The following is a 19,259-nucleotide window of genomic DNA, read 5'->3' on the forward strand; positions in this document are numbered from 1 at the left end:
ATTAACATTTTCTTGTCACTGTTTACTTAATGCGTTAAGATTTCCTTTTGGTTCTATTACATCTGTACATTGGTTCTCTACCATAGCAGAGAGTAATGATTCTGCATGGCCATACTGTCACCAAGGGGTAAGTCAGTGTGAGCTCACATTGTATGTTTATAGCTTCCACTATAAAACCATTTCAATACAGACAGCAGATATGAAGGATTATGGCATTGTGCCTAGCTGGTGACATCACAGCATAGATGGGCACTGACACAAGTTGGCCTCATCATGTGACTGTATGTAATGGATCAGCACCAGTCATCCCTCAGCTTCTCCATCCTGGAACATTCAAACAAGTAAAAGTGAAGTGATTGTTGAGCATCGCACAATTGGTAAATATGAATCCCCTGGTGGTTGACAGTCTAATGGAGAAGCCAAACCCTACAATGGATAATGAAGGGGGCAACAAACGGAAAACTGGGGTCAGCACCAGCACTTTAATACATAACAGTCAGCACTGGCGGAAGGAGCCTTCACATTGAGGAATATATGGGGTTCCCTATCAACCCCAGTAATTACATAATGAACCAATCCCTACAATTTAAACCAAATAAGAAGATATTAATTGACCTTCAAAGAGCTACATGTAGTTGTATGAAATGGATGCAGACCCCCTAATACTGTCTGCTGTCACCAGACATCTTGAAGAAAAAGCAGCTTGACATCCATGTAAACAGCGACGGGGAGTGTATTTTTCTCTGTACATAAAATTGTCTGTTCTGGGGCCTTCATAAAATGAAGGACTTGATCCTGAGACTGTCCAAGGTCTGGGGATCCTTGCTCACCATGGTGTCCTAATCTTTCACACACATCCTGTAGTGATGGAGAGGACAAAGCAGCGAGGTCCTGACCAATCTCAGTAATCACTCACCACAGCTAACTCAAGGCTTAGATCTACAGTGATGTTCTTATACAGGGCATCATATGTGATATTTGGGGAATAATTTAAGTTATTGAGGCCATCCATGTTCTGACGTTCTTTAGACCTTCTGAGCAGAGCGTACCTGAGGAAAGACAAGTGTCACTGTTATGGCAAACAGATGCAGAGGAGACACAGCCCTATACTGGGATGGAATATGTTCTCTATATATGGGCCTGTGCGCCAGATATTGTGACTGATCTGTGTAGGTAGAGTATAATGTCTAAGACAATAAATGCTTTCTACATGGATGTAAAGGTTGTGAGTGTAACTCATTAACGGGAGTTAGTTTTTAACAGTATTTACTGCTGTGGTAAAAATAAATGGTCAGACCCAAGCTCTAAGCTAATTACACTATGGTATAACAGGGTTTGACAACGTAAGGTGGGGTGGGTACAGTATAGTGTCTACAGCCTGAAGAAGACAAATCCTGCAGATCATGGAGGACTAAATGTAAACAAATTGTCCTGATAATCATTCCATGTAAACGCAGACTTTTGGCCTCAAAAATACTGCATGCAGGCGTATTTGTCTGACCGAAAGCCAGCATTTATCCCGGAAACTGTCTGGATCCATGTCGGCTCCCATTATAGTCAATGGGGTTCTGGAGGTGTGCTATGCTGGGTATGGTAAACTCTGGTAGTCTGCTCCTCTGCCGGAACAGAACTGAGTTTGTGCTGCATATGTGAACCTATCCTAATGTCAAGTGTCCCCTCACATACCACTGATCCAGGAGGGACAGCAGGCCTCTTTATCTCAATTATATAAGTAATATCACCAATAATTCTAAAAAGCACTTACCGTCCAAGAAACTGGACTTCTCCCCGATGGTGGTGGGGGATGGACATGTATTTCCCAATATCTCCTTCTGGTCGCGACACTGTGTACCCTGCATTGTGCACCCTGTGGTTCGATGATTAAAACATCAATTAGGGATCCAACACTACAACTTATTTACATTTGATAGCTCTATTGCGCACCATTGGTGGCAACAGGGCCATGAGCTGTTGACAAGAAATGCTGCTTCTCCCATTAATAAGAGGTCCCAGACAGGGTCAGACTGGGGTGCCTAGGGCCCACTAGTACAATTTATTTTGGGGGCCCACCGTAAGGATACATTCAAATATTACCTGATCACACAGCAGCAAGATGCTACCAGATGACTGAATATGGGGGCCCGTGCAGCAACTTTGAGAAGGTAGGTCTTGGGGAGAAGAGGACACTGGCTAGCTTTCCTCTCTACCTAGAAGTCATCTCAGCTCTGATCGTGTCTATAATAATAAACTGGGGAGTTAATCTATCAAGTTTTTTATATGGACATAGGCTGGTTGAGGTGCTGTACATTGAATATATGTATGTAGTGCAGTAAGCCTACAATGTGCCACTTGTGCAGGGCGTGGGAGACTAGGGGCCCACCTTGCTCAGGGGCCCACCAGGGGATTTACCTGTACCCTTGTGGGCCGGTCCGAGCCTGGTCCCAGACAATGGACACCCCACACCTATTGTAAGCATCTGCAAATTACATTACCTATTCCAAAGATCATCATCTTCCCCGCCCCAACCCCAGAATGCATTGGGGAATCCATTAATATTACGAAACTGCTTCACGGTCACACCACTAACACCTCCAAAGAACTCCTTGTAGGGCAGCCTGTGGGAGGAGAGCAAGGAACATGTCACTGTTATATCATCTCCATTTTCTGTGAGGACATTCTGTTGGGCAGTGAGCTACACGATGGAAACTTACAGGTACATGTATTTGTCTAACTTAGCTGCAAAATGTCGAGGCATGTTCTGGCAGCCATAGTAATTCTGGTCATTCTCTGGAATGTGGTCAACATCATGAAATATCAAACAGTCCCAGTCAAGGTCCTTCATGGCCTCTAGAAAGCCAATATTAAAGAGCATTGCACGATTAAATGGTTGATTCCCAGTCTGCAGAAAAAAAAAGAAATACCGGTACGTATGGCCATGACAAATACTAATGCCTCTTTTAGCTGCTAGTGATATCCCTAACCCACTACACCTCCCATAATCCTCTAATACTTAATCTACTATATTTTACTGGCTGGGCAATAACTTCCATTATTGATACGTAACAGTCAGAGAAAGTGTACATGAACATGATTGTATATCTCTCAGTTAAAGGGGTTGTTTAATGAAGATCCAAAGCTAATCACGGGGAAAGGGAGGGGGTCATCTAATGAAACCCACAGAAGATCACTAGGAGCAAGGATAGTCTAAGGCTGATTTTTGACTGATTTTAACTATGACGGTCGTAGTCCATAGCAGTATAACGACATACCTCCCAACCGTTCCGGATCCGGCGGGACAGTCCCGGATTTCAGTCCCGGTATGGGGGAGGTATGTCCCGCTTCCTGGCAGCTGTCCCTGCTTCCATAAGAAGCAGAGACAGCTGCCTGTAATGATAAAGCAAGAGCAGTCCATTGGTTCCCTGCGCTCTACACTGCAACACAGTTTGTAAGGCTGAAAACAGACATCTGTTCATCCAGTTCAGCCTGTTATCCTGCAAATTAAAAGAGGTGAGTATGTGGAGTTTATTATTTTTACTGCCTGTGAAGGGGGCACTTTACTGGGCATATTACTGTCAGGGGGCACAGCTGGGCATATTACTATCAGAGGGCACAGCTGGGCATATTACTGTCAGGGGGCACAGCTGGGCATATTACTGTCAGGGGGCACAGCTGGGCATATTACTGTCAGGGGGCACTTTGCTGGGCATATTACTGTCAGGGGGCACTTTACTGTGCATATTAGTGCCAGGGAGCACTTTACTGGGCATATTAGTGCCAGGGAGCACTTTACTGGGCATAATTACTGTGATGGGGCACGTATCTGGGCATAACTACTATGAGGGGGCACAGAACTGGACATAACTACTGTGTATTGGTATAAAGGGGCAATAGTTACTACATGGGAGCATTTAGGGGACTTGGTGGGATAGGTGTCATGTTAGTTTTATGTTTGGGCGGCGTTAAAGGCGTGGCCTAGGGCGGAAAAAATTTGCCACGCCGCACTTAGTGTCCCTCTTCCGTCTTTTCAAAAGTTGGGAGGTATGTATTGACTTGTGTTCTGCAGCAGTCACTCACAGTGTCCACATGCCGTCTCCCACCTCTCTTCCTGCTCACTGCTGTTGTCTATGGCAAAGCAGCAGGGAGCAGGAAAAGAGACGGGAGACGGCACGTGCGCACTGCGTGTGCTGTCACCTCATACATCAGATCGGCGGGGGTGCTGGGTGTCCGACCCGCTGTCGATCTGATATTAAGGACCTATCCTGAGGATAGTTCATCAATATTAACCCCTTAGTGACCACCCATACGCCTTTTTACGGCAGTCACTAAGGGGCCTTATGCTGGGCCGCCGCTTTTTTACGGGAAGTGGGGGCCCGGCTCTCACATGACTGCTCTAACAGTCCGGATCGGCAGGGGTGCCAATTCGGGCTGTTTAACGCTTTACATGCCGCGGGCAATGGCGCCCACACATGTTAGGGGGCTGACAGAGGGAGCGGACTACCTTTGTCTCCCATTGGCACCCTGCAAATGCAATCACGGGGTGCCGATGTGTGTGAAAGCTGGCTGGGGTCTGATGTAGGCCCCAAACCAGCCTTGAGTAGTTTCCAGCAGACTGTGCCTCTCTAAAAATAAAAATGCGCTTTTTTTTTTCTTAGAAAATATACGCTTTTCAATAAAAAAAATTGCACAAAAAAAAATAATCTCCCCCATATGTTTGCTATGACCATGTCCATAACTACCTGCACTAAATAAATATCATGTAAATTATCCCCTACTGTGAACACCGTAAAAAAACTAAGTAAAAAAAATGACTGAATTTCTAATTTTAGTTGCCACTGAAGAAAACTTAATAACAAGCGATTAAAAAGTGTCATTTACTCCAAAATGATGCCAATTAAAACTACAAGTCGTCCTGCAAAAATCAAGCCATTATACAACTCCATAGAAAGAAAAATAAAAAAGTTATGAGTCTTGGGAAGATTTTATTCCTTTTTAAAAAAAAAGGGTTTTTATTGAACAAAAGTATTAAAACAGAAAAAAAACTATATGTATTTGGTATCACTGTACCCGTACTGACCCAGAGAATAAAGAGAGGTTAAAAGCCCGGACACCCCTTTAAGAGAGCACATTGGAAAGTTTACATCCAGAGATAGTTAGACGCCATGAATGATGATGACCCTGATCGAAGAATGCAGTTCTGTGAGTGATTTTGACACATAGTACATGAGGATGTGGAGTTTGTGGGAAAAATGATTTGGTCTGATGGAGCATAATTTAGACTAAATGGTACAGTAAATCATCATTATTATGTTTACTGGGTTCAGATAATCCTCACATTCATGTGGATAAAGCAGTTAATTTACCAGGGCTCAATGTTTAGTGTGGACTATCATCCAGGGATTTAATTGGAACAGTGTCTTTTGAAGGCACAGTCACTGACCAAGTGAACCTTGAGTGGCTTCACACATCTGTTTTACTGGTCATTTGTGCGCTTTATGCAGACAAGCAATTTTAATTTCAGCAAGATGGCAGACGCCGCACCACCGAGGTGTGGGAGCCTATCTCGATGATATTCTGCCAGGACATTGGATAGGACGAAGAGATGGTGTGAAAATTCCACCTCGTTCTCCCGACTTAACATACCTTGACTTCTATCTGTGGGAAACCCTATAGGATGTGGTACACTGTACAAAAAACAGCTACACTGGCTGCATTACGGGAAGAATTTGAGATGTCATGCAGAGCAATCTCTATTGACAATGTAACTAAAGTTGATTGTGCAGTAGTTTGCCGAAATAAAACACGTATGGATGTTAATGTATGTTAATATACAGTCAGGTCCATAAATATTGGAACATCGACACAATTCTAACATTTTTGGCTCTATACACCACCACAATAGATTTAAAATGAAACGAACAAGATGTGCTTTAACTGCAACCTGTCAGCTTTAATTTGAGGGTATTTACATCCAAATCAGGTGAACGATGTAGGAATTACAACAGTTTGCATATGTGCCTCCCACTTGTTCGAGGACTAAAAGTAATGGGACAATTGGCTTCTCAGCTGTTCCATGGCCAGGTGTGTGTTATTCCCTCATTATCCCAATTACAATGAGCAGATAAAAGGTCCAGAGTTCATTTCAAGTGTGCTATTTGCATTTGGAATCTGTTGCTGTCAACTCTCAAGATGAGATCCAAAGAGCTGTCACTATCAGTGAAGCAAGCCATTATTAGGCTGAAAAAACACAACAAATCCATCAGAGAGATAGCAAAAACATTAGGCGTGGCCAAAACAACTGTTTGGAACATTCTTAAAAAGAAGGAACGCATCAGTGAGCTCAGCAACACCAAAAGACCCGGAAGACCATGGAAAACAACTGTGGTGGATGACCGAAGAATTCTTTCCCTGGTGAAGAAAACACCCTTCACAACAGTTGGCCAGATCAAGAACACTCTCCAGGAGGTAGGTGTATGTGTGTCAAAGTCAACAATCAAGAGAAGACTTCACCAGAGTGAATACAGAGGGTTCACCACAAGATGTAAACCATTGGTGAGCCTCAAAAACAGGAAGGCCAGATTAGAGTTTGCCAAATGACATCTAAAAAAGCCATCACAGTTCTGGAACAACATCCTATGGACAGATGAGACCAATATCAACTTGTACCAGAGTGATGCGAAGATAAGAGTATGGAGAAGGAAAGGAACTGCTCATGATCCTAAGCATACCACCTCATTAGTGAAGCATGGTGGTGGTAGTGTCATGGCGTTGGCATGTATGGCTGCCAATGGAACTGGTTCTCTTGTATTTATTGATGATGTGACTGCTGACAAAAGCAGCAGGATGAATTCTGAAGTGTTTCGGGCAATATTATCTGCTCATATTCAGCCAAATGCTTCAGAACTCATTGGACGGCGCTTCACAGTGCAGATGGACAATGACCCAAAGTATACTGCAAAAGCAACCAAAGAGTTTTTTAAGGGAAAGAAGTGTAATGTTATGCAATGGCCAAGTCAATCCCCGGACCTGAATCCGATTGAGCATGCATTTCACTTGCTGAAGACAAAACTGAAGGGACAATACCCCAAGAACAAGCAGGAACTGAAGACAGTTGCAGTAGAGGCCTGGCAGAGCATCACCAGGGATGAAACCCAGCGTCTGGTGATGTCTATGCGTTCCAGACTTCAGGCTGTAATTGACTGCAAAGGATTTGCAACCAAGTATTAAAAAGTGAAAGTTTGATTTATGATTATTATTCTGTCCCATTACTTTTGGTCCCTTAACAAGTGGGAGGCACATATGCAAACTGTTGTAATTCCTACACTGTTCCCCTGATTTGGATGTAAATACCCTCAAATTAAAGCTGACAGTCTGCAGTTAAAGCACATATTGTTCATTTCATTTCAACTCCATTGTGGTGGTTTATAGAGCCAAAAATGTTAGAATTGTGTCGATGTCCCAATATTTATGGACCTGACTGTATATACCAAACCTATAAAACACTTAACCTCCTGCCAAGCTATAATAATCTGCAGAGATGCGTTGTGTCTGACAAAAACAAGATAAAACAAGAAAATTAAATAACTATCTGAAAACCAGAAAAAATGGACTGAGGCACTATATTTTTCATAGTGCTTGTCAGCAATACCATGACAAGGAGGAGGGGTTGTTTAATGAAAACCTACAGCTAATAGCTAGGAGGATGGGTTATGTAAAGGTCTAATGAAGTCCTACAGCTGGTCACTATGAGGAGTTGTCTAATGAAGACTTACAGCTGATAGGAAGAAAGCTTTTTCTAATGAGGATCAACAGCTGATCCACATTTGATATCAAGGAGGTGTTTTTTTTTTTTTATGAGGATTCACAGATGATCGCTGGGATGAGGGGTTGTCTATTAAAAACCCACAGCTGATCTCACAGAGAAGGGGTTATCTAATGAAGACCTACAGCTGATCAATAGGAAGAGGGGTTTTCAAATAAGGATTCACAGCTGATCGCTGGGATGAGGGGGTCATCTAATGAAAACCTACATCTGATTATGAGGAGGAGGGGTTGGTTGTCTAATGAAGACCTACAGCTGATCGCTAGGAGGAGGAGTTGTCTTGTTTAAGTGAATAATAATTAAAAAATGGAGAAATAGGATGCAGCTCTTAACCACTTAAGGACCACAGGTTTATACCCCCCTAGTGACCAGGCCCTTTTTTTTACAAATCGGCACTTCACAACTTTAAAGGGAGTCTGTCATCAGCATTTCACTTTTTTAACCCTTCCCATAGCTCCCTAGCATGCTTACAGTTAATAAAAACGTTACCTCTGGCATCAATCCTGGACTTATAAAACCATCAAAAACGATCTTTATAATATATGCAAATGAGGGCTCGCAAGTGCCCAGGGGCGGCGTTACCCTCGTAGGTGCCCTGCTAGCTCAGCCTTTTCATTGCTTCCCCCCGCCCCTTCTTACCCTCCGCCCGCCCATCCTTTCCCTCTGACCGCCTATCTACCAACTTGTTATTCCGCCGAGATCCTGAGCCTGCGCACTCATTCCTTTGGCCGGCGCATGCGCACTGCGATGCCCATACCTTGTATGGCATCACAGTAACTATTGCGCCGGCTGACGACGTGAAAAAACAACAAAGGAGGCGGTCCATCGGCGCATGCGCATTAATTACTGTGATGCCGTACAAGGAATGGGCATCGCAGTGCGCATGCACCGGCCAAAGAAATAAGTGCGCAGGCCCGGGATCCCGACATCGATCAATGTGGATGAAAAAATCTCTGCCAAAAAATGTGCAAAAAAAAATAAAAATCGATCGCTAATAAAGATCCAAAAAGCTCAAAAGTGATCTTTATAGTGCCGCAGCGATTTTACTGTGTTTTTGCAGTGATCAGAAAAAAATAATTTCTGTCACTGCGATGGGGCGGACTGAACGCAAGTGTGCGCACAAGATCAGGCCTGATTGGGCGAACACTGCGTTTTTTGTAGAGCCTAAGGTGACCCTAATGTACTGATATAGATCTGATTGCGATCAGTCTTGATCACTTACAGATACTATATAGTACTAGTGCTGATTAGCGACAGCGATGACGCTAATCAGTGACTAATCAGTGACTGCGGTGCGGTGGGCTGGGCGCTAACTACCTAACAAGTAGCTAACTAACTGGCGGTGATAAGGGACTCTTAGGCCCCATTCACACGTCCGCAATTCTGTTCCGCATTTTGCGGAACGGAATTGCGGACCCATTCATTTCTATGGGGACAGACTTTGTCCCGCTCGGATCTGCACTTTCGGGTCCGCACTTCCGTTCCGCAAAAATATAGAACATGTCCTATTCTTGTCCGCAATTGCGGACAAGAAAAGGCATTTTCTATATAGTTCTGGCAATGTGCGGATCCACAAAATGCGGAAAGCACATTGCCGGTGTCCGTTTTTTGCGGATCCGTGGATCCGCAAAACACATACGGACGTCTGAATGGAGCCTTATAGGGGGGTGATCAATGACAGGGGGGTGATCAGGGAGTCTATATGGGGTGATCAGGGGTTAATACGTGACGGGGGGGGGGGGGGGGGTGTAATGTGTGTGTGGTGCTTGGTGCTACTTACAGAGCTGCCTGTGTCCTCTGGTGGTCGATCCAAGCAAAAGGGACCACCAGAGGACCAGGTAGCAGGTATATCAGACGCTGTTAACAAAACAGCGTCTAATATACCTTTCTGAAGCGATTTTTTTTAACATCGAATGATCAGCGCTGGCAGGCTGTAGATCAACTTGTGAACTGCACGATCCTGTGAACGCGCGTTCATAGGAAATCTTGGGTCTCACGAGATGACGCCAATAGGCGTCGCTGAGACCTGAGAGTGACGCCGGCATTAGTGTGACGGCGTTAGTGTGACGGCAAGCGGCTAAAGTGGTTGCATACCTTTCTCAGGATAGGCCATTGCAATAGCTTTGGCACTGGACGCAGACAGCACAGAGTCTATTTTACTACTCCCTTTGACATCAGGTGTCAGACCCCCCCCCCCCCCCCCCCCCACGGTCAGCTACTGATGGCTAGATATAGTTTTGATGCGTTTTTTAACTGCACCTCAGCATCTGAATGTACTCTAAAATCACTGCAGTAAAATAAAAGGACCATTTGAAGCTGTTCACTCATAATCACATTTCCACACGGCCCACACAGTTCAGGGGCTTCCTTACAATTGACAAATACATTATATGTATCTAGATCGCTATTTGGATGCATGATTATTCACGATAAAATATGAACTGTGGCGTGCCATGGATTTTAGATTTATACACACATTTTTCACAAATGAAAGTAAGGAAAAATCACAGTATATTAGTATATATTTGTAATGAACATATGTCTTTGCACAAATCTGAAGTTTATTTTTATGTTGATCTTTTAAATTCAGAGGGATTCACTGTTATGGAGTAACAAAGGCCATCTGCTCTATGGATCACTTACCTGCTCAATAACATAGAAGGCAAACTGTAAGCGCTGTCTCTGCAGCATCGGGATCAGATGTTTAAACAAAACTGGAAGATGCTCATGACGATTCCGGAATGGAATGAGAATAGCCACCTGTATGAACATATATGAATAGCATGTCAATACTGCACCCCATTACTACACTACAGACTCTGGACTCTTCCCTACGGATCAGATTATAAAACTATTATTGTCAACTTTTTTGTCATATACTGTACACAAGCAGATAATAAGGTGTGCGAAAGTTCCTACAAATGGTCATTCCCGATTACTGGCCTGTATAAACTTTCCACCGATCAGCTAACAAACAAGCAAACGCTCATTTCTTGGGCTGATCAGAACTTTTGCTCCTTTGTCGGCAGGATATCTCCATGTTTACAAGGAATGTTCTGCTAAAATAATGTAAAATGTATGAGAAGAGGAGAGTATGAGCAATAGCTTTAAAGGCTATAAACAATGTTGGGGCAATTTCTTTTATGATAGCATTTTACTTATTTTGGGCTAAAAATCATTTCTTTAAATCGGTTGTTAATAAAAGTTTTCAACAGTTTTTGTTCTACAAGGTTACATTTCAGTCTGCCTGTAGAGTATCTGTCACGTTCGGGTGTAGGAGGCAAACACCACACCGAACATAGGAGGGAAAGGGAATAGGCCTGGAAACTTGGGAAAGGAGATGGACACCTCCTAGTAAAACCCTAATCAAAGTTCTGACTAACTACCAGTATGAACAGAGCCCAGAGGTAGGTGAGTTCATACACCGGAATACCTAGTGTCCTAACTCACCCTATAGGACCCTGGTACTAATGTCAGGACTGAGACAACCTGTTCCTCCAAAAGGAAGGACGAACAGGAGTCTCCCTCAGGCCTTAATACAAATGACAGGGAAATGCAAGACACAAAATAACCCGAACAAAATACAAAAGGGAAAGAAAACACTTAACTTCAAGTGGCTATGGCAGCACCAGGAACTCAGCCGATATCCACACACCAGCTATCCACAACTCCAACAGAAGCTATAAACCGCATAGCATAGTGGGAGAAACAACAATACATAGAGAAGGTTAAATGACCATAATAGCCACACCTGGGGAAAGAAGGTGTGGTAAGCACCAAAAACAACACAGACGTCATTTGATCCAAGCGGAAAACATGTCAGATCAAACCACGTGCTGCCAATCTCACCGATCTCCTGCCACCTGTTGCGGGAACGTCTGTGACAGTAGCTTGTTTTCAGTCTCACACGGAAACCGTCAGGTTGTTGCTCTGATGGCTCGATGTATAGCCCTTATCTTGAAATTCCTGACAGTTCATAAACACTCATTATAGCTAAATTCTTATCAAAAGGCTATACATCGAGTAAAAAAATGAAACTAAGATACTCTGCAGTTATGCTGAAACTTAACCCTATAGAACAAAAACTGTTGACATTTTTTAATAAAGATCAATTGAAAAAATGATTTTTTAGCCCAAATGAGTAAAATGCAATAAAAAATGGTGTACATATCCTTTAACGATTTCTCAATCACCCTCTTCACAGTCACTGAACAGTGGAAATTAAAGCAATGAGTGCCAATTAACCTGCATATCGTCAATCAGCACTGAATCAGAGAATCTGCCTGTGGAAAAGGACCTTTACCTTCCACTGTGGAATACAATCACTCGGCCTCCAGTGACCTCCCATTTTGATGGAATCCTTGGCAAACTGCTTGTGGATATCAGCCATCTCCACCTCACTCATGTTCACATTGACTGGACCTTCTAAATATCAATACAACAAGAACATAAACCACAAGTAAAAGGGAACTAAACTCCAAAGCAGAATTCCTGGATTGGCAGTCTGCCAGTGGTAGAAACAAGGCACCGCTTACTTACTCATGAAGGGTAGACGTTTAGGGCACGGCTGATGAGGGAGGTAAGTGAAGTCTGGTGGAAGGAATGTTGTTGTCTGAATAAATGATTCAGTGTTGTTAAAATAATCAGGAAACTCTGAAGAGACAAGAAAAACATCAAAAAGCTATAAGCCACCATCTCTGTACACACATAGGAATCTCCTCTCATTAACCAGGAATTGTCCTTTCCGGTCACTGGAAACTCTACAATCCACACTTGCTGGCTGACCAAGATTCTCTGCACTGCTTCATGCTATACTGTATGTGAGGTGATGTATGGTCAACTTATAACTTCCCTTTAGCTGAGATGTTGGACAAGTTCTGCCTCATGTTCCATAACACAGATTGTAGAAACTTTCTTACTTAAGAAAAACTAAAGAGCTGAAGCATCATAGTCTACAGAACACTTGGGTTATGGACTGCAGGTCATGGAAGATTGCTTCACTTGGAATGACCAAGTGACTCCATGTAGAAAAAATGCAGTATCCACATCTGCAAAGCAGCTCAGACTGAAATTATTATTGATGGGCGTGAATAGTTAGGCACTCAATGATGTTTAATAATTGTAAAGCAGAAATCTAAAGATTCTTTCTGTGTTGGCCTTTTCAATTGAGTGGTATTAACTTTTATGAAAAAAAGGCCAGAGATGGTGGGGGTTCAATGTGTCACTGCAGAGCTAGCATACAAACCTGTCTCATTAATGCTGCTGCTATTCCTCAGGGCATAAGTTCCACGCAACACCTGCTCATACACCTGGGCTCCTATCGTCCGCATGTTTTCCCGGATGAGGATCCCACGAGCTTGCATCATGAAAAGGTAAGTGTTTACTGTGGAGACAGAACAAGAATATCAAATGCTTAAGTGTGTATCTATAAGTAAATTTGCAAAAGGCTTCTACAGTATGTGGGGAACATTCTTCCAACCTATATCAGTGGGTGCCAAATCAGATCCTCACATTCTCCTCACATACTGCCAAAAGTGATTATTAGTCTTGTGTGCTCATACTTTACTCATTTTTACAGCTCTGTACTAGTATGGAAAATGTGTGCATTTATTGTTATGGGATATTCAGGACTGAGTTTGGTCCTGCTGATCAAAGGTAATAAAGGGAAAAGATGGTGATGATGATGAGACACTTACACTGAGGAGCAAAAGGGTAACAATGTTTTGAACTTTTGACTTTCAGACTCCATATCTCACCATCCACTACAGCTTTGAACGCGAGACTACCATTATTTTATAGACAATCATCTTGGCTATCTCATACATAAATTGGACTTGCAACTATTTAGCATATGATTAGTTATGCAGATTTTTGTCATGCAACTGCATTGTTACTATTTATGTTTGCTTTTTCTTCTTGAATACTACAAATGACAACCTGTTTTCACATTCCCTAATAGCTCAGTGTGTTATTAGGTTGATTCCCAAGCGAAAGGTCACTGGTTTGAATCGAGGAGCAGCCATGAAGAGGATTTCTCAAGAAAAGAGAAACAGCATCATTCAGCTCATAGATAGCGGTATCTCGGCCAAGAAAATTGACAAATTGCATCATGTGAGTGCCAGGACAGGTGGAAGAATATGAAATGAAGTTCGTCCTTCCATTCCAAAGCCAAGAGGTGGACGTCCTGGCAAAATATCAGAGTTAACAAGTTGGCTCATCATAATGTCTATCAGTTCTGGCGCGACAAACACGGCAGTGGAGGTGGCTAGTATGCTTCGTAATAGTGAGATCACAGACATCCATGCAAGCACCATGCAATGCGCATTACACAAGTATAGAATGGTGGCCTGAAAAAGGTTAAGAAGCCTTGACAATAGCCTGGACAATAGAAGATTGGAAACGAGTGATTTGGAGCGATCAGACAAAAGTCAAAAGACTGGGCTCTGATAGGTGCAAATGGGTCTGGAAGAAACAAGCCCCCCAGTATTAATCATTGGTGGCGCAGTGCGCCCCCCACCCCCATCCCAATCCCGGCCAATAGTAAAAACATTGGTGGCGCAGTGCGCCCGCCCCCCCCCCCCACCCAGTATTACTCATTGGTGGCAGTGGCCACAGGATCCCCTCTCCCCTCCTCCTCCGATCGGAGCCCCAGCAGTGTAAGCCTGGGGCTCCGATCGGTTACCATGGCAGCCAGGACGCTATTGAAGCCCTGGCTGCCATGGTAAGCTCCATGCTGCTGTGTGCACTATGCACAGAGCAGCAGGGACAGTGTGAGCTCCTATTCACCCTGATAGAGATCAATCAGGGGGAATAGGACAAGGGCTCTAGTCCCTAAGGGGGCTAAAAGTTAGTAAAAAAAAAACACAAAAATATTAAGTATAAATGAAAAAGATTTATAAAAAAAAAATACACATTAACAATAAACAAAAAAAATACACATTAACAATAAACATATTAATTTTCAGCAGATTTGTGTAGGAATTTTTTTTTCTCAAAAATGAAAATTCCCAGAATATCGGTATAAATTATCGGCCTGAAAGTTCACAAGGTATCGGTATCGGCCCTAAAAAATCAATATCGGTCGATCCCTAGTATTTATTCAAAAGAAGTTACTCCACATAGAAAGAGACTATTGACAGTGTGAGGCATGTAAAATGGTGCACCTGAAAAAAGAACATAGACAAAAAGCAATGCAAGTGAATATCTAAGTCTAGGTACCCATGCTGCCCACATAGTGGTGGGTGCGAGTAAGTACTCACATAACTGCTGGAGTGGTGTCGGCCAATGTCCAGAGTTGGCGGCATGGAGATTCACCACGTCCGTCATAGATTGCACGCCTAGCATGTGTGCATTGGCGCGCTGTATTTAAATGAAGGAGAGGGGAGAGGCGCCGGTCAGTGCGCCTGCGCCAAGTATGACGTCGCCCCACGTGACCGGGCCAGACGGGGGTGCGGCGTTCCCACAAGGCGCATGCGTCAGGAGACACGGCAATGTCGGGTAAGGCCGAGGGGGAGGCACTCATTGTGACGCAACCGCGTCATCACGCCTACCAGGCCGCCCGATGGGCGCAACTCAGAGGGGGGGGAGTGAACATGGGTTCCTCGAACCGCCCCAAAAACGAGGCGCCGCTTGCAGCATAGACTGCAGATAGAGGGGGTGGAGCTGAGCAAGGATAATAAGGTTATGGACCTAGTAGCTACTACACCGCTCATCCCCCAGGGGGGAGAGATTAACCCCTCAATTATGTGACAGAGTGGAACATTTTGGTGGGCTAACATACTAGCTGACCTGGAAAAGAAAAAGAGACAGGCAGCCAAACAAGAGGACATAATATTGCGAACTCAAGAGAGCTAGATAGAACACTATGAATCGGAAACTGCACAGGACTGTTTTTTTTGTTTGTAAGGGGTCTTTTACTCCCTCTTGGGAGAACAGACATATTAAAAGTTATATTTTAAAATTGTTACTGCTCCCCTTCGTTACATATAACTTGTTTTGCATCATTAATATTTAGTATACATTGATGCATTCATATAGCAATATCACACAGGAGCAGATGGAGCAGTTGATTATGAACGGTTCCTTCCCAATAACTGCCTGCTCATCAGTTGAGGTGAAGAGCTTCATTTACATTGCTACTACCATCTCTCTTCCTCATACAGATTCATTGTTTCTGGACAGCAGAGCTTTGTTCACAGATTTAATGTGCTGCATGACAGATCAATTCACCCAATCGGCAGCACACTTACATAGGCCGATTATCAGGAACAAGCATTCATAGTGACATTCGTACCTGATAACCTACAATCAGGCTGTGTAAACCCGCCATTGGATTGCCAATTAATTCATACTACAATTTTCATGCACCACTGCATGTTTTGAATGGCACAGAGGCCTACTAAAAAGCCATGAAAAATATGAGAAAATTCCTCATAACAGGATTGGGAGTACAAATATATGCTGTGTTATGCAGTTTATTTATGTATCCTGCTCACAATATGTAGAACAAATTTGTTCACACCGGGTTTTCTCCGCTGTGTATAGGGTTCCCACCCCAAAATGTAGTATAATAGAAATCACAGCAGTGAGAGATTTTCTTTGATTGCAATTTATTTTTTGCAGGTTATATGCGACATTCATGTGTAAACGCGTTTTCGGCTATATTAGCCTTCATCAGACACATGTCCGCTGGAGATGGAAGGAGGATGTGAAAGACACACAAGTGTAGATCAGGTGCTGTCAGCACCAGTGGTTTGAGGTGTGTGCACTCAAACACCTCAAACCACTGGTGCTGACAGCACCTGATCTACACTTGTGTGTCTTTCACATCCTCCTTCCATCTCCAGCGGCAATGTGTCTGATGAAGGCTAATATAGCCGAAAACGTGGTTACACATGAATGTCGCATATAACCTGCAAAAAATAAATTGCAATCAAAGAAAATCTCTCACTGCTGTGATTTCTATTATCCTGCTCACAATAAACAGAACATGGTTTACATACCAGTAACAGTTAAATAACATATACTGCACAGTACAGTACTACATAAATGTTAATTAGAGATTAGTAAAATCAACTTTAGGACTGCAAATATAAAAGCAACTGGGGGTTGATTTCAGCAAATTTTTAGTTAAGAAACGCTAATAAAATAAAACTGAACATTAACATTCAATGTTGAACAAAAATGTCTGAGATACATTTTTGAGGTATTTTTCCCTGCAGAGAACTTCAACAAAATGCTGTGTTTCAAAAACATTTCCCAGTTGAAATAAAATGCATGTCCTTTATTCAAAAATTTCCATAGACTTTCAGCCAGCTTACGCAGCTAGTATTTTTTCTGCAAAAACACAGCAATGCAAGAAAAAAAACACCTACAAAAATACAACAAAAACTGTGCGAAGCCAGCCTCAGTGAAAAAACAAGGCTGTGACATATGAAAGATGCGTATTTCACACTTCCATGTCCTTGATGACAACTATAGTTGTGGTCGGATAGGCTATCAGAAAGGTGAACCTAACCTATCTAACCCCTATCTACAACAAGCAGTAGAATTATGCCATGACTGCCGTGGTAGGGCAGGGAGCCACCCTAATGTGAAGTGACTGTAAGGTGTGGGTGGGTGGGTGAAATCAGCTGAATCATCGTCAGCCTGGGCCCACAGGTGCCTATAAATAGCCTAGTAATCAGCCAGCCTGGGCCCACAGGTGCGTGTAATTAGCCTTGTAATCAGCCTCCCCTCCCACAAATGCAGCAATATATTTGCTTAATACTTGTGGTCGGATAGGCTATCAGAAAGGTGAACCTAACCTATCTAACCCCTATCTACAACAAGCAGTAGAATTATGCCATGACTGCCGTGGTAGGGCAGCCTAAAGGGGCCAAAAAGAGCAGACCTTGTTTAGAGTAAATATATACATACCGTTACGACACCGATTTTGAACAGAAAAAAACTTTCCTGATGGAGGTGCGGAATATACCGTATATATCACAGTGACTTCCATCTACCTTACCTCTTTGTCATGTGTACCGCCACATCGTTCTTGGAGATGGTTATTGCTGATGCAATTGAAAGAGTGGCCGGTAACCAGAAACGATTTACTCCTATGTTGACTAACATATGACCATATTACGAGAAGGTCTGAATCCTGAGAGCTGCAGACTGAAACAAACAATGGTGAATCTGTTGGAAGGGCCTAGATGAATTCCAACCATCCGCCAAGGGCCCTGATCGGGCACCAACTGTTCCTGGTGGCAAAATACTTTACCTCTACTTATTCCCCAGGCCACACTTCCTATTAAGGGCCCAAAAGTCAGAACATGGTGTCTGCCGTCTTACTGTAGTAGTAAATTAAGTGAAATGTGTAAACCCACCAGGCCTGGGGAACCATCCACAGGAATACATGGCTATTTCGATTAACGAGCTAATGTTGCCTGTAATAAGGACAGAACGTACACAATACCTGCAGTTGTGACAGAAAATGCTTAAGGTCGTAATAAACTGTGTATGCTGCGCCTGTAGTCGTGATAGGACTTGTCGTGTCAGAAGACATGACAGACTTCGTAAACTGCGCCTTATTACTGTACCTCCTACTGGAAGATGGACCGATACCCAGGACTTAGGCCGGACACCAACACCCTCAGCCCGAGTTTGTAGATGAAGTAAGCATGCCTGGGAGAAGATGATGTCCGCAAAGGCAGGCTTGGGATGACTGCTTATAAAGAAAACAATGAAAACCCAACAACCTAGAAAATAAAAGTCAGGGAAAACAATAACGTGAGTGAGACTCTAATGGCACAAGTCACACGTGCGAGCCACCACAAGAAAATTGTATTGCGAACCACAGATAACCGAGCCATGCGAGCGGGTCTGAAGGCAGAAAAATACATGGAACTTACTTGTTGTGGGACCACGCAGCCGGCCTCGAATGGCGTTGTTGTGTGTAAAATTTGAACGGAGAAGCCATACGTGAGAGACTCTAATGGCGGAGCCATGCGTGAGAGACTCTAATGGCAGAGACATGTGTAACACTGAAAGGGAGAAGCCATGCGTGAGAGACTAATGGCGGAGTCATATGTGTAACACTAAAACGGAGAAGCCATGCGTGAGAGACTAATGGTGGAGTCATGCGTGTAACACTAAAATGGAGAAGCCATGCATGAGAGACTAATGGCGGAGTCATACGTGTAACACTAAAACTGAGAAGCCATGCATGAGAGACTAATGGCGGAGTCATACGTGTAACACTAAAATGGAGAAGCCATGCGTGAGAGACTAATGGCGGAGTCATACGTGTAACACTAAAACGGAGAAGCCATGCATGAGAGACTAATGGCGGAGTCATACGTGTAACACTAAAATGGAGAAGCCATGCGTGAGAGACTCTAATGGCTAAGCCATGCGTGAGACTCTAATGGCGGAGTCATATGTAACACTAAAAGGG

At 43.4% G+C, this 19,259-nt stretch overlaps 1 protein-coding gene across 1 annotated transcript in view; it reads right to left on the reverse strand.

Moving 5' to 3' along the window:
- Window positions 1-387: 387 nt before the first annotated feature.
- Window positions 388-19,259, reverse strand: part of B4GALT5 (beta-1,4-galactosyltransferase 5) — a 103,819-nt gene continuing 84,947 nt past the window's right edge. The window contains exons 2-9 of the mRNA XM_040437827.1: window positions 13,065-13,202; window positions 12,359-12,472; window positions 12,123-12,244; window positions 10,463-10,579; window positions 2,712-2,899; window positions 2,493-2,615; window positions 1,766-1,867; window positions 388-1,049 (exon numbers count right to left, since the gene is read on the reverse strand). Of these exons, the coding sequence (XP_040293761.1) occupies window positions 902-1,049; window positions 1,766-1,867; window positions 2,493-2,615; window positions 2,712-2,899; window positions 10,463-10,579; window positions 12,123-12,244; window positions 12,359-12,472; window positions 13,065-13,202 (1,052 nt within the window). The 3' untranslated portion in view covers window positions 388-901. The remainder of the gene's footprint in view (window positions 1,050-1,765; window positions 1,868-2,492; window positions 2,616-2,711; window positions 2,900-10,462; window positions 10,580-12,122; window positions 12,245-12,358; window positions 12,473-13,064; window positions 13,203-19,259) is intronic.

Source organism: Bufo bufo, chromosome 6 (assembly GCF_905171765.1).
Source record: "Bufo bufo chromosome 6, aBufBuf1.1, whole genome shotgun sequence".
Taxonomy (NCBI): Eukaryota; Metazoa; Chordata; class Amphibia; order Anura; family Bufonidae; genus Bufo; species Bufo bufo.